At 49.2% G+C, this 26,128-nt stretch overlaps 1 protein-coding gene across 1 annotated transcript in view; it reads left to right on the plus strand.

Annotated features, from left to right (window-relative positions):
• The window catches only part of LOC119952944 (unconventional myosin-IXb), a 136,948-nt gene that overhangs the window by 90,349 nt on the left and 20,471 nt on the right, over positions 1-26,128 (plus strand). The window contains exons 12-22 of the mRNA XM_038776582.1: positions 97-207; positions 4,150-4,256; positions 5,146-5,282; positions 11,880-12,097; positions 15,869-15,976; positions 17,607-17,783; positions 18,607-18,648; positions 19,068-19,179; positions 20,268-20,341; positions 20,509-20,701; positions 22,094-22,222. Coding sequence (XP_038632510.1) covers positions 97-207; positions 4,150-4,256; positions 5,146-5,282; positions 11,880-12,097; positions 15,869-15,976; positions 17,607-17,783; positions 18,607-18,648; positions 19,068-19,179; positions 20,268-20,341; positions 20,509-20,701; positions 22,094-22,222 — 1,408 coding nt within the window. The remainder of the gene's footprint in view (positions 1-96; positions 208-4,149; positions 4,257-5,145; positions 5,283-11,879; positions 12,098-15,868; positions 15,977-17,606; positions 17,784-18,606; positions 18,649-19,067; positions 19,180-20,267; positions 20,342-20,508; positions 20,702-22,093; positions 22,223-26,128) is intronic.

Here is a 26,128-nt window from a genome sequence, read left to right on the forward strand (position 1 = left end):
CTCTCTCTCTCTCTTCCCCCGCACCCCCTTCTCTCTCTCTCTCTCCCCACTTCCCATCCTCTCTCTCTCTCTCTCTTCCTCTTCCGCCCTTTCTCTCTACTTCTTCTTCCCCACGACAGGAACAAGGAGTCCTCCTCTCAGCAGAGAGGTTCGTTGCCGAACTCGTCCAATTCTCCGAATGGCGGAGCTGAGACCCCATCGAAAGAGGTAGGCGCGAGTTTCCCTTCCCGGTTTGTGTGTTTGGGATGATGGTGGTCCAGATGCTGAGAGAAGTGAATCATCTGCAGGAGATTAATTTAGTTACAAGCTCTGGGAGTTGAGTCGAAACCTGGCATCTCTCCGCCTCTCGGCTGGCCTCTTGTGGTGCTGGGATATTGGATCAATCTGTGCAGCTTCGGCTGTGCTCCAGAGCTCAGTCACAAAGAGCCGCCCGGAATTCAGCCACAACTCCTGCTTTGTGGCTCCCTTCCCAGCCTGTTCTGCTGACTCTGCCTTTCTCGAGAACATGTTGGTTAGCGAGTGTGAGTGAACACGTGTGCTCTGCCTCACGTCAGGTGCTCTTGTAGACACACAGGCTCAAAGTGTTCACACTCACAGTAGATCATTGTGTGCACACTCAAATGCTACATCAGTATAAACCAGGAAGCATTAGTCCCTGACCAGGGCCATCCGGCCTCTGTTTGCTTTTCCCATGGGATGGGATTGAGAGTTCCTGGAGTAAGGGATGAACAATTGAATAGAGGGTGGCAAGGTAGCACAGTGGGTAGCCCTGTTGCTTCACAGCGCCAGGGTCCCAGGATCGATACCCGGCTTGGGTCACTGTTTGGGTCTGCACGTTCTCCCCGTGTCTGCGTGGGTTTCCTCCGGTTTCCTCCCACAAGTCCCGAAAGACGTGCTTGTTGGGTGAATTGGACATTCTGAATTCTCCCTCTGTGTACCCGAACAGGCGCCGGAGTGTGGCGCCTGGGGGATTTTCACAGTAACTTTATTGCAGTGTTAATGTGAGCCTACTTGTGACAATAATAAAGATTACTATAAAGGCTCTGAATGGGCTCCAATGGGCCGCTTGTCCTTTCTTTTCTCTGAACCCTTTTATGTTTAGTCCCGTGGCCCCCCACACAACAGACTCTTCTAGATTATTCCTTTGGCGCTGCTCACCGGCAATGAGGAGCCTGTCGTCTCTCTCGGGAATTCTGCTGGAACTCCTGCGGACTCGCCTCCCCATGCCCGTGGCCTGTTTCGTGATTTTATTCCAACCCCATCACAATCCCAATGATCCCAGTGGGTGGGGGGCTGCTTCCTTTCCGAGCTTGGTGGACACACCAATGTGGGAGCTGGTTTCCTAATGGATGGGCATCTCATGGGGGGGGGGGGGGGGGGGGGAATTTACAGTGCGGAAGGAATGGCCTCCTTCTGCACGGTAAATTCTACGAGGGAGGAGCGCTGTACATCTCACCCAGTCTTGGTGCCGTTAACTCTGTTTTCAGTTCTGACAATTTTACTGCAGATGGTCTTTTTATAAAATAAAAACTTTCCCTTTGAATTAAGTCCATTCTTTTGATTGCAGTTGAATAGCTCCCAGTTGTGTGACTCTCTCATGTATCCTCTGGCTGGTGTCAGATCTGGGTGTGTGTTTAGAGAGAGTTTGGAGTCTGTCTTGTGGCTTACCTCAACTATTCACTCGTTGTGAAAATTCTCATTGAGGTTGGTGACGTTTCGGGAAAGATCCCGTCACCACCAGAGCGTTGCTTTCCCCAGTGAAGGCTTGCGAGACAGGGTCTGTGCCACGGTCTTGGTGCATTTGCAACCAGTGTGGCGGCCCAGTTATACAGGCCCCCCCCATCCCTATCCGAATCAGCCAAGTGGGCGGCACGGTAGCGCAGTGGTTAGCACTGTTGCGTCACAGCTCCAGGGTCCCAGGTTCGATTCCCGGCTGGGTCACTGTGCGGAGACTGCCCGTTCTCCCCGTGTCTGCGTGGGTTTCCTCCGGGTTCCCCGGTTTCCTCCCACAGTCCAAGGATGTGCAGATTAGGTGGATTGGCCATGATGAATTGTCCCTCAGTATCCACAAAGGTTAGTTGGGGTTACAGGGTTAGGGTGGAGGTGTGGGCTTAAGTAGTGTGTTCTGAGGGCAGCATGGTGGCGCAGTGGTTAGCAGTGCAGTCTCACGGCACCGAGGTCCCAGGTTCGATCCCGGCCCACGGTCACAGTCCATGTGGAGTTTGCACATTCTCCCCGTGTCTGCGTGGGTTTCACCCTCACAACCCAAAGATGTGCAGGGTAGGTGGATTGGCCATGCTAAATTGCCCCTTAATTGGAAGAAATTAATTGGGCACTCTAAATTTATTTTTTTTAAATGTAGTGTGCTCTTTCCAGGGGCCGGTGCATACTCGATGGGCCAAATGGACGGCTGGACTGTAAATTCTATGATTTTGATAGCGTTAATAAGGAGAGACTGTTCCAAGTGACGGGAGTGCTGGTGTCCGGAGGGGCGGCGCTCTGACACCGTGGTTAGCCCGGCTGCCTCACAGCACCAAGGTCCCGGGTTCAATTCCGCCATCGGGTGACTGTGTGACGTTCTCCCCGTGTCTGCGTGAGTTTCCTCCGGGTGCTCCGGTTTCCCCCCAGATGGGTTGGGTGGATTGGCCATGCTAAAATTGCCCTGGAGTGCCCAGGGATGTGGCGGTTCGGTGGGGTAGATGGGCGAGTGGACCTTGGTAGGGTGCTCTCTTGGAGGTTCGGTCCAGACTCGATGGGTCGAATGGCCTCCTTCTGCACTGTAGTGATTCTATGATTCCAGGTGATTGGCAAATTAACCAGAGCTGACCTTTGGAAATGATTCTTTACACAGTGAGTTGCTGTGATCTGGAAGATACTGCCTGAAAGACCGGTGGAAGCAGATTCAATAGCAGCTTTCAAAAGGGAATTGGATGATTATTTGAGGATAAAACTTTGCAGGGAAAGAACTGGCAGATTGTAACTAAAGAACCCAGAAAGACACAATTGGCCGAGTATTTTCTATCTGTGCAGTTACATTCTATGGACCCCCCACCCCAGCAAAACCCCGGTTTGCACTGGCCACGGCCACTGAACCCTTTGGAATAAGGAGGGTGGGAAATCAGCCCAGATTCCCACTCCTGGTCACTGTCTGCTGGCTCCTGCTGCTGGAAGCACCGTGGTTGAGGACAACATTGGACAGCATATGACATTCCCTGCTCTGGGAATGCGGCCTCTTGGCTGAGAGTTGGTAAAATAATTTCACCCGCATCACCAAGCTCCTCACCTTCAAGTGTCACAGCTGGGCCTTGGGGAGCGGGTTCTGGGTCTTGATCACTCTGGCTAAGGAAAGAGACACTGAGTCGATCTGACTTGGAGGGGTGTCAAGTGACTCAACCCTTCATCCATTTTTCCGCTGTACTCCATAACCCCAACTTGGCAAAGCATCATAGGCAGGACCCTGAGAAGTGGTCTTTGTCGGGGATCTCAAAGATAGTAACCCCCTGGCAGGATCACCTCAGCTTTAATCTCCCCCCCCCCCCCCATTTTGAAATGTAAATGCTCCCTGAATCTTCTCAATGCACCGTATGTGTCTTTCCGATCCCAGGCAGGACATTGATCGCCCTTTAACTCTCTCCTTGCAAAATAGACAGCCTGCCATCTCCGCTTTTGGTTATCCTGGATTTGTTTCAAATGTGGTTTCTTGTGGGCAGTTGTGAAATAACCTTCGAAGCAGATGGAGGTGAAAAGAGAGAGAGAAGGAGATGAGGGGTCAGGGGACACACACAGGGACGACTGTGAGCAGCTCTGACTGGTGGTGACTAACTCCCTACGCACCTGCCCCCGGAGGGGTGACTGTGGCTGAAGGAATGATTATCCAGGATGGGCTTTCAGGCTTTTGAGGCCTACCTCTGAGATTGACAACTCTTTCTGCTTAGTCCCATGGCAACGTCCTCCCTGGTCACCAACTGTCAAACGTTTTCTTTAGTTTTTACTTCATTAAATCAGAATTTATGACCCTACTAAGTTTTGCTTGGATATAATTTCTAATTAAAGTTCTCTCTATTTTGATTTTCTCATTTACCGTCGCTCTCCTCCTGTCTTTTGCTTTTATCTCTCTGTTTTCCTTTGTCCCCCTCCCCCACTCTCTAGACTCCAACAAATGGACTGCAAGATGGCACCAAAACACCAACAAAACCGGCAGTGCAGAAGAAAACGTCCCAGGAACTGGATCCCACGCAGACTCTCGAATCTCCCAAGTACGTCGGGCACTCATTCCAAGAGAACCCAGGCTGTGATCGCCGGTCTGTCCTGAGATACTGTAATCTACCCCAATGTCCCTGGGTGAGGCAGGGGTGGAACCAGGACGCGTTATCCACCCGGATTCCTGCCCCGGTCATTGACCATTGGGAAGTCATTATGAGCGTTGGGAGTTGGCAGCGGATTCCTCTGGAAATGTGTTGTCAAAAAAACTCAACATCTTTTGGGTTGGGGGGTGCTGGCGCTGAACGAAACAGTTGCTCAGAGGGAGGGGAACAGAGCACCTTCTGGATAAAGCTCCTCTCCTCATCGTGCGTACTGTCTGGAGATGGTCTGGGCTTGGGAGAGAGATATAGAGATAGCGAGAGAGACGACCTCTCCTTTGTTGCAGACAACAGAAATGACCTATGATTGCAATTGGTCAAACTGTTAGACTGGGAGGATTTTGATTGGATTGGGGGCTGGGGGTAATTTTCCATTCACACCAGGTGATGAGATCGCATATTTAGGGTGAATAAGCATCGAGATATTGGCAGGATGTTGGAAGGTTTATTACTGCTGGGAGAAGAGGAGGTGGCAACTTTTGCCGCGGTTGAGCTTTGAGCAAACATAATCACTGTGTCTGCTGGGCAAGAATTGCTCAGAGCTCTGGACCAGGATCCAGTGGGAGGAGTGGAGGGTGTGGGACAATGAGAGGAGAAGCCAGTGATGGGATGGGGAAGGGGAGAGCAAGGCACTGGGGTTGAAGTGAGCGTGAATCGAGCAGTGACGGTTGTGATCTGGTGAGACACTAACTCACCGACACTTCCTCTGAGCTGCCATGGTTTTTTGGTGAGCCCACCTCATATTTACAGATTTTCACACTCTGCCTTCAACATCCCCGTACAGATCTTCGTACCGTGGCCCGTTACGGAGATTTCTCGGGAAGAAACAAGCTGACAAAAAGTCTTCAAAGGAGCCGGCACAGACACCGGATGAGGAAGCTGCCAATCTGGCTCAAGACCCATTGAAGAGCTTCGGGGAGAGTGAGTTTTCCCGCTTCCTCTGCGCAAAGCGATTTGGCTTCATTTCCCTTCTAGGTCCTTCGCTAGTTATTTTAAGTCTATAACGGTGATAAAACTCTTATGTAAAAGCAGAGAAAACTGTGAAAGCAATAGAGTTTATGATGAGTGGGGGGGGGGGGGGGGGGGGAGGAGTAAGGACAATGTATGTGAGGAAAAAGAGAATGATCAGGAGCAGTGTGACCTCTGATGGTGATTTTGTCAAAGAACATATGAAAATTGCAGCCATTCTGAATAACTGCTTTGTGTCAGTATTTTCATCAGAGGTTCACGTGCCAGACGTCCCAAGGAAAGTAATATTGAATCAAGGAGTGGCTCAATGAAATTAATGTTAGGGCAGCACGGTGGCACAGTGGTTAGCATTGCTGCCTCACGGCGCTGAGGTCCCAGGTTCGATCCCGTCTCTAGGTCACTGTCCGTGTGGGGTTTGCACATTCTCCCCGTGTTTGCGTGGGCTTCGCCCCGTCAACCCAAAAGACGTGCAGGGTAGGTGGACTGGCCACACTAAATTGCCCCTTAATTGGAAAAAATGAATTGGGTACTCTAAATTCATTTTAAAAAAAATTAATGTTGGTGAAATAGCAGTCATGAAGAAAATAATGGCGTTGGGGCTGGTTTAGCTCACCAGGCTAAATCGCTGGCTTTGAAAGCAGACCAAGCAAGCCAGCAGCACGGTTCGATTCCTGTACCAGCCTCCCCGGACAGGCGCCGGAATGTGGCGACTAGGGGCTTTTCACAGTAACTTCATTGAAGCCTACTCGTGACAATAAGCGATTTTCATTTCGTTTCATTTTTCATTAAAGAGAGATAAGTTCCCAGCACCAGATTCCTTCCATCCCAGAGTATTAAAGGAGATTGCTGGGAAGACATTGCAGATCCCTGAACTATAATCTTCTAAAGTTCAATCCATTTCGAGCCTGGATGGCTCTTTGTCACTCCACTATTTAAGAAAAGTGTAAAGGGAAAAGCAGTAAATGATCGACCAGTTAGCCTGTTGTCAGGAAATTACTGAAGTCTATATTTAAGCATCTGGTGAAGTCAACACTTTGACAATTTGCAGCTGATCAGAGGGAGCCAGCGTGGATTTATTAACACCTGCCAAACCTGATTGAATCTTTTGAGGAGGTGACCAGAGTATCGTACAGGGAAATGTTTCTCAATGTTATTTACAGGAACTTGCAAAAGTTTGCTAATGATACAAAGGTGGGCAGTATTGAAAGCAGTGTGGATGAAGTCCTGAAATTACCAAGGGATGTTGCCAGGTTAAGTAAATAGCCAAACTATGCCAAATGCATTTCAGTGCCCATTCAATGAATTGATGTTCAATGGATTCAGCAGGGGACCTTGTAAATGGTGAAAAGCTGGAAACAGTGGAGGTCCAAAGAGACTTGGTGGGGGGGGGGGGGGGGGGGTCCATGTCCATCGATCATTAAAATGTCATGAACAGGTATAAAAGATCAAGCAATTTAATGGAAAGTATTATTTCTACCTAGAGCACTAGAATGCAAGAAATCCTGCTTCAGCTAGACACAACCCTGGTTAGACCACACCTGGAGTCACTGTGAACAGTTTTGGGCTCCACACCTTGGGACGGATATACTGGCCTTGGAGGGGGTACAGCTTAAATTGAGCATAATGGTACCTGGACTGCAATACAGTAGTTACATTATGAGGAGAGAGTACACAAACTAGGGTTTTCCCCATAAAGGGGGGTAGAAGTTTGAAATTCTCTTCCACTAATGTCAATTGATGCTGGATCAATTCATTTTAAATCTGAAACTGATAAGATTTTTGTTAGCCAAAGTTACAAAGGGGCAACAGCGGGTATCTGGTGTTAGGTCAGAGATCAGTGTCAAAGGTAATAATCTCCGCTTTATTGCCTCAGCCACGAGCCAATTGGGGTAGGGTAAATAAGATTAGAGAGGTGGACGCATCGTTCAGAAATTGGTGTGGGCAAAAATGAGTTTTGATTAGTGGGGCACTGACCTGGGAAAATGGGGAGCTGTATTGTTGAGGACTGTCTTTATCTGAGCCATGGGGAGGGCTTTAAACTAAGTAGTGGGGAACGAGGGATCATGTGAGAGAAGATGTAGAGAAAAGACAAGGCAAGGTAACAGTGATGGCAATCAGAGCATGGCAGGAAGGGACTGTGTACAAATTTAAGTGTGTGATAATAGATAAGACCAGAGTTTGCAAAAATAGTAAAAGGACAACAAAAGGCTCTGTACCTGACTGCCCGTAGCATTCGTAACAAAACGTGCAGCACGGTAGCATAGTGGTTAGCACAATTGCTTCACAGCTCCAGGGTCCTAGGTTCGATTCCCGGCTTGGGTCACTGTCTGTGTGGAGTCTGCACATCCTCCCCGTGTGTGCGTAGGTTTCCTCCGGGTGCTCCGGTTTCCTCCCACAGTCCAAAGATGTGCAGGTTAGGTGGATTGGCCATGATAAATTGCCCATAGTGTTCAAAATTGCCCTTAGTGTTGGGTGGGGTTACTGGGTTATGGGGACAGGGTGGAGGTGTGGGCTTGGGTAGGGGGCTCTTTCCAAGAGCCGGTGCAGACTCGATGGGCCAAATGGCCTCCTGCACTGTAAAATTCTGTGAAGTCACAAATCCTGTGAAGTCAACTCACATAGAAATAAATATGTGTAATCTGATAGCCATAACAAGACATGGCTACGGGGCAGCACGGTGATGCAGTAGTTAGCACTGCTGCCTCACGTCACCAAGGACCCGGATTCGATCCCGGCTCGGGTCACTGTTCGTGTGGAGTTTGCACATTTTCACCGTGACTGCATGGGTCTCACCCCCGCAGTGCAAAGATGTGCAGGGTAGGTGGATTGGCCACGCTAAATTGCCCCTTAATTGGAAAAAAAAATTAATTGGAAATTAATTTGGAACAAAAAACAAATTTTCTTATAAAAAACAAGACATGGTTACAAGGTGACTAAGGCTGGGATCTGAACATTCAAGGTTACTTGACTTTAGGAAAGATGGAAAGCTAGGAAAAGGTGGTGGGGTAGCATTGTTAATTAACAATAATGTTAGTACAGTAGTGAGAGCTGACCTTAGTTTTAAAAGTTAAAAATGTAGAATCAAAATAGGAGCAAAATAGTGTGAATGCTGAAGATTTGAAATAAAACCTGAAGTGCTGGAAAAGCTCGGCAGGTCTGGCAGCATATTTATGGAGAGATACTGTATGACAGAGTATTCAGGAAGAAATAACGGAGGCTTGGAAAAACATGGCAACTTCAATTATCATGGGCGATAGAGATTGGACAAATCAGATTCACAGAGTTAGCCTGAGGTCATTGAGTGGGGCCCATCTCCAAGATCAAATCCACAACATGCGGAGCATGATCTGAAATAACAACAGGCGAGTACCCCAGAAAGAAGAGACCTACCCACCATAAATAAGTCAATCCGGCAGTGGATCCGATGGACATGAGGGGAAAAAAAAAGAAAACTCCTTATCCCTAAGATACATAAATCTCCACTCATCTGCCCCCACATTTGTTCCATAAAGACCAATATCGCCTTTGCTACCCTGACAGACTTAGAGACTTAGGACTCAATCTATCCAACAAGGGATCCAAAACACAATTGAAGTGTTTGTGTGTGTGTCTTGGCAAATGGGTCTCCTGCAAAAACACCACATCAGCCTTCAAACCCCTCAGTTGTGCAAACACCCGTGATCTTTTTACTGGACCATTTAACCCCCTTACATTGCAAATTATCAGCCGGACAGGGGGCCTCCCACCCCCTTCCCCCTCGCCGACCCAGAGTCAGCCATTCCCATCATGTGGGGTTACCCAGCAGTGACTCGACAAGTGCCCTTACCAGGCCCACCCAAAGTGACCACCAAATCCCCCCCCCCCACATAAGACCAGAACAAAGACCGAGTTAACCACCGTCAGCAGACTAAACAACAGCCTGTGGAACCACACCCCAATTAGCAAACAAATAGACAAAAGGAGAACAAAGACCCCTATCCTCCCCTCTCTCTCTCTCTTCCCCCCCCCCCCCACTCAACCCCAAAGAAAACAAGAACAATCCTAAACATTATTTTTTTTTAAAACACCATGAAGTATCGAGCAGCAGATACTCCCAAACCTCCGCTCCCATTAATGAACTTTACAGCTAGCAGGGTGACCCCCCCCCCCCCCCCCCGACTCAGAGACATACCAGGAAAATAATCATACCGACAACCAGCTCCCTGCCCACATCCAACTTCAATATAAAAAGATTGGGAAAAAAGAGAACCAACGCCAATCCCATAACACCCCCAAAAAAACAAACTCCAAACATGCCCAGAAACCGCTCCCCCCCCACCCCCCCACCCCAGCAAATCCCCGTATTCACATGCCCTCGCCCACAATACAAAAATCTCGCAATAAATACAGACACAATTGTACCGAACAATTAATTTGTCCCCAGCCCATGCTTCTTTACAAACCCGTCCGCATCCTCCGGCTCCTCAAAATAATGGTCTCTCTTTAAAAGAAGACGTGCAGGGTTTACCCGCCCGAATCGCACGTTGCTCTTGAACAGCGTGGCCTAGGCCTGGTTGCTTGCTGCACGCCTTCTCGCCAGTTCTGCTCCCACGTTTTGATATAGCCTCATGGCGTGACCCTCCCATCTATAGTCTCGATGGTCTTTCGCCCCCACCTCAGGACCCGTTCAATGGGTGAAGGGACCAAGTGCACGGATGTGCTGATGATTCAAAGACGGGTAGAAAAATGTGGGCAGCATGTAAGAGTCTAGAAAGGTTAAGTGAGTGGGCAAAAAGGTGGCAGAGGCAGTATAACGTGGGAGAAATATGAGGTTGTTTTGGCAGGGAGAATCGAAGGGCGGTATTTTATAAATGAAGGAAGGTTACAGAACTCTGAGGTACAGAAGGATCTGGGTGTCCTGGTACATGAATCACAACACGTTAGTCTGCAGGTACAGCAAGTGATTAGGAAGGCAAATGGAATGTTGACGTTTATTGGAAGGGGAATGGAATGTAAAGGTGGGAACATTTTGCTACCTTTGTACAGGATATTGTTAAGTCCGCATTCAGAGTTGTGTGTGCAGGTTTGGTCTCCTCACTGAAGAAAGGATTGAATTACATGAGAAGCAGTTCAGAGAAAGTTCACTCAACTGGCTCCTGGGGATGAAGGGGTTATCTTAGGAGGAAAGGTCAGGCCTACACCCTTTGGAGTTCAGAAGAATGAGAGCTGATCTTATTGAAACGTGTAAGATGCTGAGGGGAATTGACAGGGTGGATGTTGCGAGGATGCTTCCCCCAAGGGGAAGAGGTGAGAACTAAGCGGACACCCTTTAAAAATAAGGGGTCTCCAATCTAAAACAGATGAGGAGAAATATTTTCAGTCAAAGGATTTTTGTTCTGTGGAATTCTCTTCTCCTGGGAGCAGTGGAAGCAAGATCATTAAATACTTTTACGACTGGGTGAGAAAGATTCTTGATTGACAGCAGATCAAGGCATAGAGGGGTAGGCCGGAAAGTGGAGTTGAAGCCAAAGCCTGATGAGCCATGATCTTATTGAATGGCAGAGCAGGCTGAATGGCCTACTTCTCCTAATTAATGTGTTCATATGTATCAGCCATGTTCTCATTGAATGGCAGATCTGTGTCGAGGGGCCAAATGACGACCTATGTTCCTGTGAGCTCTGGTTAGTGAAGGAAACGGGTTTTTCCTTTTCACTTTATCAGAACACCTCTCTTAAATCTCCCCATTAAACCTTCCCTGCTCTTAAGGAGGACAACCCCAGCTTCCCCAGTCCCTCCACGGTAACTGAAGCCCCTTATTCCTGGTACGGTGCGGGTAAACTGTACCCTCTCCAAGGCTCTGATATATATTCTAAAATGTGGTGCCCATGATTAAATGTGCTGCTGCAGCCGAGGCCTAACATGTGGCTTGTAAAAGTTTTGCATAATTTCTTTGTTTTTTTGGAGGAGACAGCACGGTGACGCAGTGGTTAGCACAGCTGCCTCACGATGCTGGGGTCCCAGGTTCGATCCCGGCCCCAGGTCACAGTCCGTGTGGAGTTTGTACATTCTCCCCGCGTCTGCGTGGGTCTCACCCCCACACCCCAAAGTTGTGCCGGCATCTCCACATCATATGAATGAGGAAATCCTTCCCTCAATCTCCCTGAAAAAAGCCTTTGGCAGGAAAATCGGTCAGCATTGAAAAATAAACAGAAATCGCGGCAACACAATTATTCCTGACTTTTAACCCTGTAATTGCTCCAGAATGGGAAGTGGTCAGTATTTCCCCAAACAGGGCAGCGAGCTGTTGGGGAAACTTGGAGTCAGAGAGTTTCCCCCGAACAGGATCCTTGAAGTTCCAGTTTGGGGGTTGGGGGGAGGCGAGTATGGTGGTGTGTTGTTTGGCGGGGAGGGGGAGTGGGCGCGCAGATTACAACCCAAACCACAGGGATCAAACAGAACTGACAAATGAATGCAAACGTTGCGTTGTAGCTGATGGGGAAGCATTCCTTCTCGATCGCATTGGTTGGATTTCAATGTTGCTGGTTAAATCGTTGCTGTTTTCTTTTGCAGAAGGGGAGTTGGGGAAATCTGCCACTTTCCCCTTGGCACATTCCTCTAGTTACCCATATTTAGACCTGGCCAAAGAAAACGCAACAAAGATGAAGCGAAGTCTCAGCATTAAAATTGGCAACGCTACCGCAGTGTCTGAGCAGTGGGGGACTCACTTGAGCCAAAAAATCACCAACGCCAACGAACTGAAAAATCTGGATGAATTCCTCCGGAATAAGGTAAACTGTGGATTGCTGATGAGCAACTGTAAGCAGGTGGAGCCCCCGCCCAGTCCTATCGTCTGCCTGACTCATCTGTCCATCGACATTGTTCATTCGCTCCCTCCTCTGCTGTGCGCTCAACACACTCTTTCTCACCTGTAGCTTATTCAGCCGTTAGTTTATAGCCACTTACCTACTTTGAACAATTGCTCATTCTCTCTATCCCTCTATGGATTATGGGTCATAATCTCTGGATTACTGCCCGAGCCACGTGCCAATTGGCATAGGGATAGGAAAATTAGGGAAGTAAACACGTGGCTAAGGGATTGGTGTGGGAAAGAGGGATTCCACTTCATGGGACATTGGCATCAGTTTTGGAACCGGGGGGATCTGTACCGTTGGGACGGTCTCCACCTGAACCGATCTGGAACCAGTGTTCTAGCGAAGAGGATAAATAGGGTGGTCAGTAGGACTTTAAACTTCTGAGTTGGGGGGAAGGGAAAGTGAAAGCGACAGGGAGCAGGGAGTTAAATGGCAAGATACGCAGGAGGATAACATGTAGGCAGGTGGATTTAAGCTTGAGGCAGACTAGGAATGCAACAAAAAGGAAGGATAACTTTGGACATCTTAGGACTTCCAATATCTGTACTGATAAGAAAGTTAACATTAAGGCACTTTACCTGAATGCTCGTAGCATTTGTAACAAAGTAGATGAACTAATGGCACAGATCATCGTGAATGATTATGATGTGGTAGGCATTACAGAGACATGGCTGCAGGGGGTTCAGGACTGGCAGTTAAACATCCAAGGATATACAACCTATCGAAAAGACAGGGAGGTGGGCCGAGGGGGTGGGGTTGCCTTGTTAGTTAAGAACAAAATTAAATCTATGGCACTAAACGACATAGGGTCGGATGATGTGGAGTCTGTGTGGGTAGAATTGAGGAACCACAAAGGCAAAAAAAACCATAATGGGAGTTATGTACAGACCGCCTAACAGTGGTCAGGACCAGGGGCGCAACATGTACCGGGAAATAGAAAAGGCATGTCAGAAAGGCAAGGTCACAGTGATCATGGGGGACTTCAATATGCAGGTGGATTGGGTAAATAATGTAGCCAGTGGATCCAAAGAAAAGGAATTCATGGAATGCTTACAAGATGGCTTTTTGGAACAGCTTGTCATGGAGCCCACAAGGGAGCAGGCTATTCTGGACCTAGTGCTATGTAATGAACCAGACTTTATTAAAGATCTTAAAGTAAGGGAACACTTAGGAAGCAGCGATCATAATATGGTTGAGTTCAGTCTGCAGTTTGAAAGAGAGAAGGCAAAATCGGATGTAATGGTGTTACAGTTAAATAAAGGTAATTACGAGGGCATGAGAGAGGAACTGGTGAAAATCAACTGGAAGCAGACCCTAGCAGGGAAGACAGTAGAGCAAAAATGGCAGGAGTTTGTATGCATAATTGAGGACACTGTACAGAGGTTCATCCCCAAGAAAAGAAAGATTATCCAGGGAGGGATTAGACAGCCATGGCTGACAAAGGAGGTCAGGAAATGTATCAAAGAAAAAGAGAGATCCTATAAAGTGGCCAAAAGCACCGGGAAATCAGAAGATTGGGAAGGCTACAAAAACAAACAGAGGTTAACAAAGAGACAAATAAGGAAGGAGAGGATCAAATATGAAGGCAGGCTAGCCAGTAATATAAGAAATGATAGTAAAAGTTTCTTTCAATACATAAGAAACAAACGTCAGGCCAAAGTAGACATTGGGCCAATTCAAACTGATTCTGGAAGGCTAGTGATGGGAGATGAGGAAATGGCTGGAGAACTTAATAAGTACTTTGCGTCTGTCTTCACAGTGGAAGACGTTAGTAATATCCCAAAAATTATAAAGGGTCAGGGGGCTGAGTTGAGTATGGTTGCCATTACAAAAGAGATGGTGCTAAAAAAGCTAAAAGGTCTTAAAATTGACAAATCTCCTGGCCCCGATGGGCTACATCCTAGAGTTCTGAGGGAGGTGGCTGAAGAAATAGCGGAAGCGTTGGTTGAGATCTTTCAAAAATCACTGGAGTCAGGGAAAGTCCCGGACGATTGGAAGATCGCTGTTGTAACCCCCTTGTTCAAGAAAGGATCAAGACAAAAGATGGAAAATTATAGGCCAATTAGCCTAACCTCGGTTGTTGGTAAAATTCTAGAATCGATCGTTAAGGATGAGATTTCTAATTTCTTGGAAGAGCAGGGTCGGATTAGAACAAGTCAACATGGATTTAGTAAGGGGAGGTCGTGCCTGACGAACCTGTTAGAATTCTTTGAGGAGGTGACAAGTAGGTTAGACCAGGGAAACCCAGTGGATGTGGTCTATCTGGATTTCCAAAAGGCCTTTGATAAGGTGCCACACAGGAGGCTGCTGAGTAAGGTGAGGGCCCATGGTGTTCGAGGTGAGCTACTGGCATGGGTTGAGGATTGGCTGTCTGACAGAAGGCAGAGAGTTGGGATAAAAGGTTCTTTTTCGGAATAGCAGCCGGTGACCAGCGGTGTCCCACAGGGTTCAGTGTTGGGGCCGCAGCTGTTCACCATATATATTAATGATCTGGATGAAGGGACTGGGGGCATTCTAGCGAAGTTTGCTGATGATACGAAGTTAGGTGGTCAGGCAGGTAGTGCTGAGGAAGTGGGGAGGCTGCAGAAGGATCTAGACAGTTTGGGAGAGTGGTGCAGGAAATGGCTGATGCATTTCAACGTGAGAAAATGTGAGGTCTTGCACTTTGGAAAAAAGAATCCAAGCATAGACTACTTTCTAAACGGTGAGAAAATTCATAATGCCAAAGTACAAAGGGATCTGGGAGTGCTAGTCGAGGATTCCCTAAAGGTAAACATGCAGGTTGAATCCGTGATTAAGAAAGCGAATGCTATGTTGTCATTTATCTCAAGAGGGTTGGAATATAAAAGCAGCGATGTGCTACTGAGCCTTTATAAGGCTCTGGTTAGGCCCCATTTGGAGTACTGTGTCCAGTTTTGGGCCCCACATCTCAGGAAGGACATACTGGCACTGGAGCGTGTCCAGCGGAGATTCACACGGATGATCCCTGGAATGGCGGGTCTAGCATATGAGGAACGGCTGGCGTTCCTGGGATTGTATTCGTTGGAGTTCAGAAGGTTAAGGGGAGATCTAATAGAAACTTACAAGATAATACATGGCTTAGAAAGGATGGACGCAAAGAAACTGTTTCCGTTAGGCGAGGAGTCGAGGACCCGTGGGCACAGCCTTAGAATTAGAGGGGGTAAATTCAAAACAGAAATGCGGAGACATTTCTTCAGCCAGAGAGTGGTGGGCCTGTGGAATTCATTGCCGCAGAGTGCAGTGGAGGCCGGGACGCTAAATGGCTTCAAGGCAGAGATAGATAAATTCTTGATGTCGCGAGGAATTAAGGGCTATGGGGAGAATGCTGGGAGGTGGAGTTGAAATGCCCATCAGCCATGATTGAATGGCGGAGTGGACTCGATGGGCCGAATGGCCTTACTTCCACTCCTATGTCTTATGGTCTTATGGTCTACCACTTCCTTCTCCCCTAGCATGCATTCTCTCCACATGCGCTCTCTCTCTCTCTCTCTCTCTCCCTCTTTACCTCTCACTCAATCCACCCCCCTCTCTCCCTGTATTTCCTCTCTATCATCCCGCCCTCTCCCTTCCAGTCACTTCTCCACGCCTGCCGCAACTCTATCTCCATCCTCTTGTCCTATCTCTCTATCGGTGATTGGTCATTTCTCAATATTATTTCATTTTCAGGTCAATGACCTCAGTACGCTCGTGTCCCAGGAATCAAAAATCGAAACTTTGTTCATCGGAGTGACCGTACAATTCCGACAGACCCTCAAAAGCATGTATCCCGTCCATGTGAGTACAATCTGCTGACCTTTCTAAACAGGGCCGTGACTGCACTACAGCTGTGAGTGAACATGGGTACGGGTCCCACACACACTGACTCTCACTGGGGTACGGGTTCCACACACATTGACTCTCACTGGGGTACGGGTCCCACACACACTGACTCTCACTGGGGTACGGGTCCCACACACACTGACTCTCACTGGGGTACGGGTTTCACACACATTGACTCTCACTGGGGTACAGGTCCCACACATACTGACACTCACTGGGGTACGGGTTTCACACACACTGACTCTCACTGGGGTACAGGTCCCACACATACTGACACTCACTGGGGTACGGGTTTCACACACACTGACTCTCACTGGGGTACGGGTTCCACACACATTGACTCTCACTGGGGTACAGTCCCCACACACATTGACTCTCACTGGGGTACGGGTTTCACACACACTGACTCTCACTGGGGTACGGGTTTCTCACACACTGACTCTCACTGGGGTACGGGTCCCACACACACTGACACTCACTGGGGTACAGGTTTCACACACACTGACTCTCACTGGGGTACGGGTCCCACACACGCTGACTCTCCCTGGGGTACGGGTTCCATACACGCTGACTCTCACTGGGGTACGGGTTCCACATACACTGACTCTCACTGGGGTACGGGTTCCACACACGCTGACTCTCACTGGGGTACGGGTTCCACACACACTGACTCTCACTGGGGTGCGGGTCCCACACACACTGACTCTCACTGGGGTACGGGTCCCACACACACACTGACTCTCACTGGGGTGTGGGTTCCACACACACGTGACTCTCACTGGGGTACGGGTCCCACACACACACTGACTCTCACTGGGGTGTGGGTTCCACACACACACTGACTCTCACTGGGGTGTGGGTCCCACACACACTGACTTTCACTGGGGTACGGGTTCCTCACACACTGACTCTCACTGGGGTACGGGTTCCTCACACACTGACTCTCACTGGGGTACGGGTTCCACACACACTGACTCTCACTGGGGTACGGGTCCCACACACACTAACTCCCACTGGGGTACGGGTTCCACACACACTGACTCCCACTGGGGTATGGGTGTCACACACACTGACTATCACTGGGGTATGACTCTCACTGGGGTACGGGTTCCACACACACACTGACTCTCACTGGGGTACAGGTTCCACACACATACTGACTCTCACTGTGGTATGGGTTCCACACACATTGACTCTCACTGGGGTACGGGTTCCACACACACTGACTCTCACTGGGGTGCAGCGCGCACACACGTTCCACCCAACCACACCCCACCCGCACTCTATCCATCCGCCCACCCACACTTCACCCACCCAGACACACACCACATATCTGCCCCTAATTTCTGTACCTTGACGGTTATTAGAGTTGAACAGCTAAGGCCAGTCCTTCCATCAGCTGCCTGACCCAGGCACATGCCCTCGAACAGGATGTTCAGCAGTTGGATGAGTATAGGTGAGGTACTGAACCTGGGCCTCTTTGCTCTGCTTGACCAGCGAGTTCTGTACCAATGATGCAAAGCAGTGAATGCGACCTGATCACCCTTTCTTTGTCTCACCCTCCATCATTTGACCCAATCTGTAGAATGGACAAACGCACGTGAGCTACAAGGACCTGATGCGGAATTATCATCTTCTCCTGACCAGACTAGTGGGTGAGAGACAGAAGACCGAGGTCCAGTTTGTTCTCAACCTCTTCCAATCCTTGCTGGACGAGTTTGCTCGAAGTTATTCGAAGAAGGAGGAGATGGAGCTGCTTAAGGTAATTCTGGACACCGCATTTCGGGAAGAATGTCAAAGACTTGGTGAGGACGCAGACAGAATCTGCTGGATTGGCACCGGGAATGAGGAAGTTCAGCTTTTTGCAGAGATTGATCTTGGGGCAGAGACGATTTGGCAATTGAGGTGCCCAAAATCACAGTGTTTTGATAGAGTGTACAATGAGGAAGTGTTTCCGTTAGCGGGAGGGTCGGTAACCAGAGGATCCCAGATTGAAGAGAATTAGTTAAAGGGCCAAAGAGGGAGGTGAGAATTTTGCTTGTTTAGCCAGTTGTTCTGGTCTGAAATGTGCTGTCTGAAAGTTGATTTAATAACTTTTGGTTTGCAGGATTGAGCAGAGGAGCAGGACTAACTGGATATCCCTTTCAGAGAGGGCCAAATGGTTTCCCTATGTTTCAGTCCATATTGGGTATGGTGATAGTGCCATGACTGAGCCGGGGATGTGTTTGAGTGTAGGAGCCCATCCCCCGCTGCTCCTCCCCCCGACTTTGTGATGGATTCCCTTGGGTTTAGGGAACTGAGGGGGGGGAGATTAATTGACATGCTTTAAACATAAAGGGAATCAATAGGCCGATAGTGAGAAAATGAAGATTTTTGTTGGACAATGGTAGCGGGAATACTGGACAAAGGCAGATCAATAGATTTGAAGTCTAGATCTGGTTGAATGGTGAAGTAGGCTCATGGGTTTGAAAGGCCTCCTTCAGTTCCTGATTTCTCACATTCTCATTCTGCTGTGAGGAGAGGGAGGGCAGCAGCCATCTTGTATGTTGACCCAGGGTCTTTCTCTCTCCTTCTCGCTTTAACAGCCAGCAAAAGCCCGGAAGAAGAGGCGGAAACGGAACCAAATTGTAAGTATTGGATCACAAAATCTCATTTTCTGTTCCCCTTTGAGACTGGTTTCTATCACAGGATCTATCCGACCAGTCTTGGCTCAGCAATAATTGGCTGTGTTGCGAGGGTTATTTGCACAAATCTGGTTTGGAGGTGTCAGCCACAGTGGGGGGGAGGAGATGCCCCTCATGCCCTGAGAGCATTGAGCAAAACTCGTAAAGATACATACCGCAATGTCCAATTTACTCTCCGCAAAGTCCTCGAGACAGAATGAAATGTCCTTCTGACTTGGGCGTTTGACTGCGTTTCTAGGGGCTTGGACAGAACACTCTTGAGACTCCCGAGTTTTTGATTGCTCTTGGGCGGCGCTCCTTTGTTTATTGACGGCTGCTTCCTGGGTGATGGTTTGTGATTTGTTCCAATTTGAACTTTTCAGAAGGAGGAGCATCTTGGCCATTTGTTCCGTAGCTACCAGGTGAATATCCGTCAGTCGTGTGAGCAGTGTTCCTCCTACATCTGGCCCATGGAGAAGGTCCTGCTCTGCTGCAGTAAGTACCAAGCAGTCCAAAGATGTGCGGGTTAGGTGGATTGGCCATGCTAAATTTCCCGTGGTGTCCTGAAAAGTGGGGTTAAGGGGGGGTTGTTGGGTTACAGGTATGGGGTGGATACGTGGGTTTGAGCGGGGTGATCATTGCTCGGCACAACATCGAGGGCCGAAGGGCCTGTTCTGTGCTGTACTGTTCTATGTTCTATGCACCAAAATAATCAGGGCATTGGCCTGGATGGTAACTCTCAGTTAGCCCGGTACCAAGGAGTCTCCAGCTCAGTCTGTGCAGAGCAGAGGAGGGGATTAGCTCTTTATCCAGAACAACGGTGGGACATCGCCAGGTGTGAGCAAAGTATGGTCGCATATAGGGATGTCGCTATTCCTGGCCAGAATGGAGCCAATTGGATGATTCCCCTGTCACATCTGATGCCCACACTGTTGCATGTGACTGTGATTGATTTATATTGTGTAACTACTTGCGGACGGCACGGTAGCAAAGTGGTTAGCACTGTTGCTTCACAGCAGCACCTGGGTCCCAGGTTCGATTCCCGGCTTGCGTCACTGTCTGTGCGGAGTCTGCACGTTCTCCCTGTGTCTGCGTGGGTTTCCTCCGGGTGCTCCGGTTTCCTCCCACAGGTCCCGAAAGACATGCTTGTCTGGTGAATTCTGCATTCTGAATTCTCCCCCTGTGTACCTGAACCGGCGCCGGAATGTGGCGACTGGGGGATTTTCACAGTAACTTCATTGCAGTGTTAATGCGAGCCTACTTGTGACAATAATAAAGATTATTATTATCCTCCACTCAATGAATTTTGTTAGTAAAACAATCCTGCTTTTATTGGGAGATGTTGCTGTAGTTTGAAGAGTCCATTTGGTGTCAATTGCATAATTTTTAAAAATCCTGCTACTCATTTGCTGATGCAGTGGGGCCAATTCTATATCTGTTGCGAGGAAGATTGAAACAAATTGACTGAAAGTTTGTTTCAGTCCCAACAGAAGGGACGAGCTCCTCGGGACCTACTGGATGTTTTGGACTGGTCAGTATTCAGGATCGACCCAGCTAAACGATCTGTTTGCTTCTGTTCCTAGCCTGCAAATTGACATGTCACAAGAAATGCCTCATGAAGATCCAATGCCCCTGCCAAATGGACAGCAACAGAAAGGTGAGTTATTTAAATGGGGTACATGGTTGAACGCAGCTGCAGGGGTGGTCACTACATGGCAAGCATTAGCGACTGCCAACAGACCATCATCATGCCAGGGCCACGTGGCACTATCACAGCCGTGGCTGCACTTGTCAAACTCACTGTTGTCTTCTCTCTCTTGTCAGTGTGACCTTGAGGGGACGTCGCCGCATTTCGGGGTACGGGTCTGTGCGCTGACAGACGAGAATCAGACGGTGCCTGTGGTGATGGAGGTGCTCATGGAGTACGTGGAAATGAACGGCCTGTACACCGAGGGGATTTACCGGAAATCTGGGGCAGCAAATAAGATGAAGGAGTTACGGCAGAAGTTGGAAGAGGGTGGGTGATTGTTCCTGTGCTGCTTTGTGTCACGGATTGTTACCACGTGTCTCGGTGATGAGCACCACTTGTACACCCAGTAAGGAAATGGTCACGAGTGACAACCAACCAAATAGACCTTTAGCCCCTCAGTGTAAGGGAGCTTTACCCTGTTTCTGTGTCAGGAGGAGCGGTGGCGTGGTGGTAACCTCACTGGACTGGAAGCCAGAGGTTTAGGCCAATGCTTTGTGGACACAGGTTCAAATCCCACCAAGGCAGCTGGTAGAATTTGGATTCAGTTAATAAATCTGGAATTGAAAGTCTAATGAAACTATTGTCAGTTGTCGTAAGAAACCAACTGGTTCACGAATGTCCTTTAGGGAAGGAAATCTGCCGTCCTTGCCTGGTCTGGCCTACATGTGACTCCAGATCTACAGCAATGCGATTGACTCTTATCTGCCCTCTGAAATGGCCAAGTGAGACACTAAGTTCTATCAAATCGCCACAAACTTTGTTTGACGGGGTAATGGTTGGTGGTAACATGGTGAATGTTTGACCCGGCATCAACCTAAGGTGCTGGAAATGGCAACGGCAAACCCATCCCCATCGACCCTGCAAAGCCCTCTGTACTAATATCTGGGGCGCTTGTGGCAAAATTGGGAGAGCTGTATCATAGACGAGTCAAGCAACAGACTCACAGTTGGTGGCACAGTGATATACAGTCGGGAGGGAATTGTCCTGGGAGTCCTCAACATTGACTCTGGACCCCATGTAGTCTCAAGGCATCAGGTCAAACATGGGCAAGGAAACCCCCTGTTGATTGCCACCCCCCCATAAAACCAGGTGTCAATGAAGCTATAGCACAGGACCACTTGCGTGCCACACAGCGGCTGCAAAAAAGAGATATACAAAGCGAGGTGATCCCACAACAACGGATCAGTTCTAAGCTCTCTAGTCTTGTCAAATTCAGTCATGAATGGTGTTGGACGATTAAACAACTCACTGGAGGAGGATGCGCTATAAATATCCCCATCCCAGTACATCAATGCAAAAGACACTGATGCAAAAGAAAGTATCTAACCCCGTGCTGTACCTGTCCTGGGAGTGTTTGATGGGGACAGTGTAGAGGGAGCTTTACTCTGTATCTAACCCCGTGCTGCACCTGTCCTGGGAGTGTTTGATGGGGACTGTGTAGAGGGAGCTTTACTCTGTATCTAACCCCGTGCTGTACCTGTCCTGGGAGTGTTTGATGGGACAGTGTAGAGGGAGCTTTAATCTGTATCTAACCCCCCCCCCGCATACTGTACCTGTCCTGGGAGTGTTTGAAGGTGACAGTGCAGAGGGAGCCTTACTCTGTATCTAACCCTGTGTACACCACTGTGTGTTTGAAATGTTTGTGTCTCTGTGTTTCAGGCCCTACGTTGGTTGGTTTGGAGAAGTACCACATTCATGCGATCACTGGCGTGCTTAAGCAATGGCTGCGTGAAATCCCGATCCCACTGATGACCTTTGCCCTGTACGGTGACTTCCTGCGTGCTATTGGTGAGTCGCTGCAGTTGGTATTATTCACTTCGGGTATTTCACATTTCCGAGGTCTGGATGATAGAAAGTACAGAACCAAAATAGGCCATTCAGCCCATCATCCCAGTGCCAACTCTTAAGAGATCGGTCAAATTAATCTCACTCCCCTGGAAAGTTTGACCCTTCAAGTATTTACTTGTTCTCTTTGGAAAGTTCCTATTGTATCTGCTTCCATAGTCCTTTCAGGCAACACCTTCCAGATCTCCGCAACTTGCTGTGTAAAAAAAAAAAGAGTCACCTCCTCCCCTGGTTCTTTCGCTAATCCTCTTGAATCTGCGTCCCTCTGGCTTCCGGTGGTGGCCATGGAGTGAGTGGTCACAGGTGGCACCCGCTCATGGCGGTCTTTTTGTGGCCTTTACCCCGGTTTGCAGCAGGAACTTTTAAGGAAAACAGGTGTAGAAGTCTGAGCAGAAGAGATCGACCTCCTAGTTTATGGAGCGGCGGACCCAGAAGTGCCCGAAAAAGAGCAAACCAATTGTTTGACAAGGGTGGTGAGGTGCTGGCAACGCACATGAAGATGGCGGAGTAGCAGCAGTCGGCCCTGCGGCTCGGTGGTCGATGGAGCAATTGGTGAGCTTCTTGAAAGAGAAGGTCACCCAACAGTGGAAGGAAAGTCTGGAGGACCTGGCCTAGGCAGTGGACTCGATCAAGGCGATGGTTGACCGCGTTGAGACGTGACTGGCAGCCCAGGGACGCGATCCAAAGGTTGGAGGAGTAGGCGGGAGAGCAGGAAGAACAGTATACCTCGATGGCAGCGGAGATGGGACTGATGCGAGACCAGCAGAAGCGACTGCTGGAGAAAGTGGAGGACCTGGAGGACTGATCTCGTGGCAGAACATTTGGATCGTGGGTCTGTGGAGGAGAGCGAAGGAATGGATGCTGGTGCGTATGTTGGGACGCTGCTTGGGAAAGGTGCGTTTGGCCGGCCCTTAGAGATGGATCGAGCCCACAGGGCGCTGATGCGCAAGCCCCAGGGGGGCGAGCTGCCGAGGGCGATGGTGGTACGGTTAGATCGGTTCCTTGATAAGGAGCATATCATGAGGTGGTCCAGGCAGACGCGGCATTGCACCTGGGAAGGTGGCGAGATCCGTGTGTACCAGGACCTGGGGGCAGAGCTGGCAAAGAGAAGGGCAAGCTTTAATAAGGTCAAGTCGGCTCTGTACAAGAAGGGCGCAAAATTCGGACTACTGTACCCCGCTTGCCTATGGGTGACCTATGGGGGCCGGGAATAATACTTTGGCTCGGCGGAGGAGGCAGTGGACTTTGTGAAAGAGAATGGACTGGCAGGAGAAGGAGGACCGTGAACTTTCATGGACGAGAAGTGGAGTGAATGAACTGTATTGCGAAAAACTTTGTTTTTGGTGTTCATTTTTCTTTATTCTGTTTTTTGGCTTTAGGCTTGTTTACCGTTCTTTGTTAAGGGATGAGGGGTGGGTCTCTGTGTTTGGACCTTGGGAGGGATTGTTTGTTTGTTTTTACTTCTTGCCTCTTGAACTCCACCGACAAGTTTGCTGATGATACGACCATAGTGGGTCGGATCTCGAATAGCGATGAGTCAGAATACAGGAGGGAGATAGAGAACCTAGTGGAGTGGTGCAGTGACAACAATCTATCCCTCAATGCCAGCAAAACTAAAGAGCTGGTCATTGACTTCAGGAAGCAAAGTACCGTACACACCCTTGTCAGCATCAACGGGGCCGAGGTGGAGATGGTTAGCAGTTTCAAATTCCTAGGGGTGCACATCTCCAAAAATCTGTCCTGGTCCACCCATGTTGACGAGTACCACCAAGAAAGCACAACAGCACCTATACTTCCTCAGGAAACTAAGGAAATTTGTCATGACCACATTAACTCTTACCAACTTTTACAGATGTACCATAGAAAGCATCCTATCTGGCTGCATCACAGCCTGGTATGGCAACTGCTCGGCCCAAGACCGCAAGAAACTTCAGAGAGTCGTGAACACAGCCCAGTCCATCACACAAACCCGCCTCACACTCACTGACTCTGTCTACACGTCACGCTGCCTGGGGAAAGCAGGCAGCATAATCAAAGACCTCTCCCATCCGGCTTACTCACTCTTCCAACTTCTTCCATCGGGTAGGAGATACAGAAGTCTGAGAACACGCACGAACAGACTCAAAAACAGCTTCTTCCCCACTGTCACCAGACTCCTAAACGACCGTCTGATGGACTGACCTCTAACGCTACAGCCCTGTATGCTTCACCTGATGCTGGTGCTTATGTAGTTACATTGTGTACCTTGTGTTGCCCTATTATGTATTTTCTTTCATTTTCTTTTCATGTACTTAATGATCTGTTGAGCTGCTCGCAGAAAATACTTTTCACTGTACCTCGGTACACATGACAATAAACAAAATCCAATCCTTTGTCTTGATTGTTTGCAGTAAGGTTCGAGTGGGAGGATGGGAATCAGTGGGGGGGGGGGGGGGGGGGGAGAGCATGCTAGGCACCATGGGCGGGGGCTGTCGGGCTAGCTGGGCAGGCTAGTTCACGGAAGCGCAGTGGGGGGTGAGCTGAAGATCAGTGGGAGGATCGGGTGTGGGGGGGGGGGGGTTTGGACAGTATTGCTGACGGGGAGGGGACTTCCAAAGTGGAGGAGGAGGGTTGATGACAGTAGTTTCCCGAGGGCATGCCAGGGGAGGTGCGGGACATGGGCCAAAGACTGGCCTAGGAGAGGTTATGGCTGATCGGCAGGGGCAGGGGGGGGGTCCCTTGACCAGACTGGTCACGTGGAGCGTTCGTTGACTGAATGGGCTAGTCAAAAGGGCCCGTGTGTTCGCGCACTTGAGGTTACTGAAGGCGGATGTGGCCATGCTGCAGGAGACACGTTTGAAGGTGGGGTTCAGATTAGGTTGAGGAAGGGATGGGTTGGGCAAGTGTTTCATTCGGAGTTAGACTTCAAAACGAGGGGAGTGGCGATTTTGGTTAATAAGCGGGCGCCATTCAAGGTGGAGAATATAGAGGTGGTTAGTGGGAAACTGGAGGGAATGGCTGTGGAGTTGGTGAATATATACGCCCCGAACTGGGACGACGTGGAATTTATGAGACAGGTGCTGGGGAAGATTCCGGACCTAGATTCGCATCGACTGATCATGGGAGGGGATTTTAATACGGTTCTGGATCCAAGGTGGTATGGTCGAGTTCTAAGTCTGGGAAGGTATCAGCTATGGCGCAGGAGCTCCAGGGGTCCATGGAGCACATTGGGGGGGGGGGGGGGGGGGGGGGGGGGGGCGATCCGTGGAGATTTGGGGAATGGAGGAGTAAGTAATTTTTGTTCTCCTCCCATGTGGATAAGGCTTATTTCCGTATAGACATCTTTGTGATGGACAAAATGCTACTGGCTGAGGTGCTGAATATTCAGCAATAGTGGTGTCAGACCAACGCCCCGCATTGGGTGGACTTGCAAGTTAGTAAAGGAAAGGCCCAGCGCCCGCAACGGAGGTTGGATGGGGGGCTGTTAGCGGAGGAGGAGGTATGTGAGCGGGTGAGGGAGGCCATTCGGGGCTATATTAATAGCAATGATTCGGGTGAGGTGTTGGCGTGGGTGGTTTGGGAGACATTGAAGGGGAGAATTCATCTCAATTCGGGCCCATTAGGAGATGGCGGAGTTAAAGAGACTAGTAGGTGAAATTTTACAGGTGGACAGGAGACATGCGGAGACTCCGGAAGATGGGCTTTTGAAGGAGCGGCAGACACTGCAACTAGAATTTGGACTCCTGTCCACAGGGAAGGAGGTGGGACAGCTGAGGAGGGTAAGGGGGCAGTTTATGAATATGGGGAGAAAGCTAGTAGAATGCTGGGGCATCAGTTGAAGAAACAGGAGGCGACGAGAGAGATAGGGAA

This window comes from Scyliorhinus canicula, chromosome 18 (assembly GCF_902713615.1).
Source record: "Scyliorhinus canicula chromosome 18, sScyCan1.1, whole genome shotgun sequence".
In the NCBI taxonomy this organism is placed as follows: domain Eukaryota; kingdom Metazoa; phylum Chordata; class Chondrichthyes; order Carcharhiniformes; family Scyliorhinidae; genus Scyliorhinus; species Scyliorhinus canicula.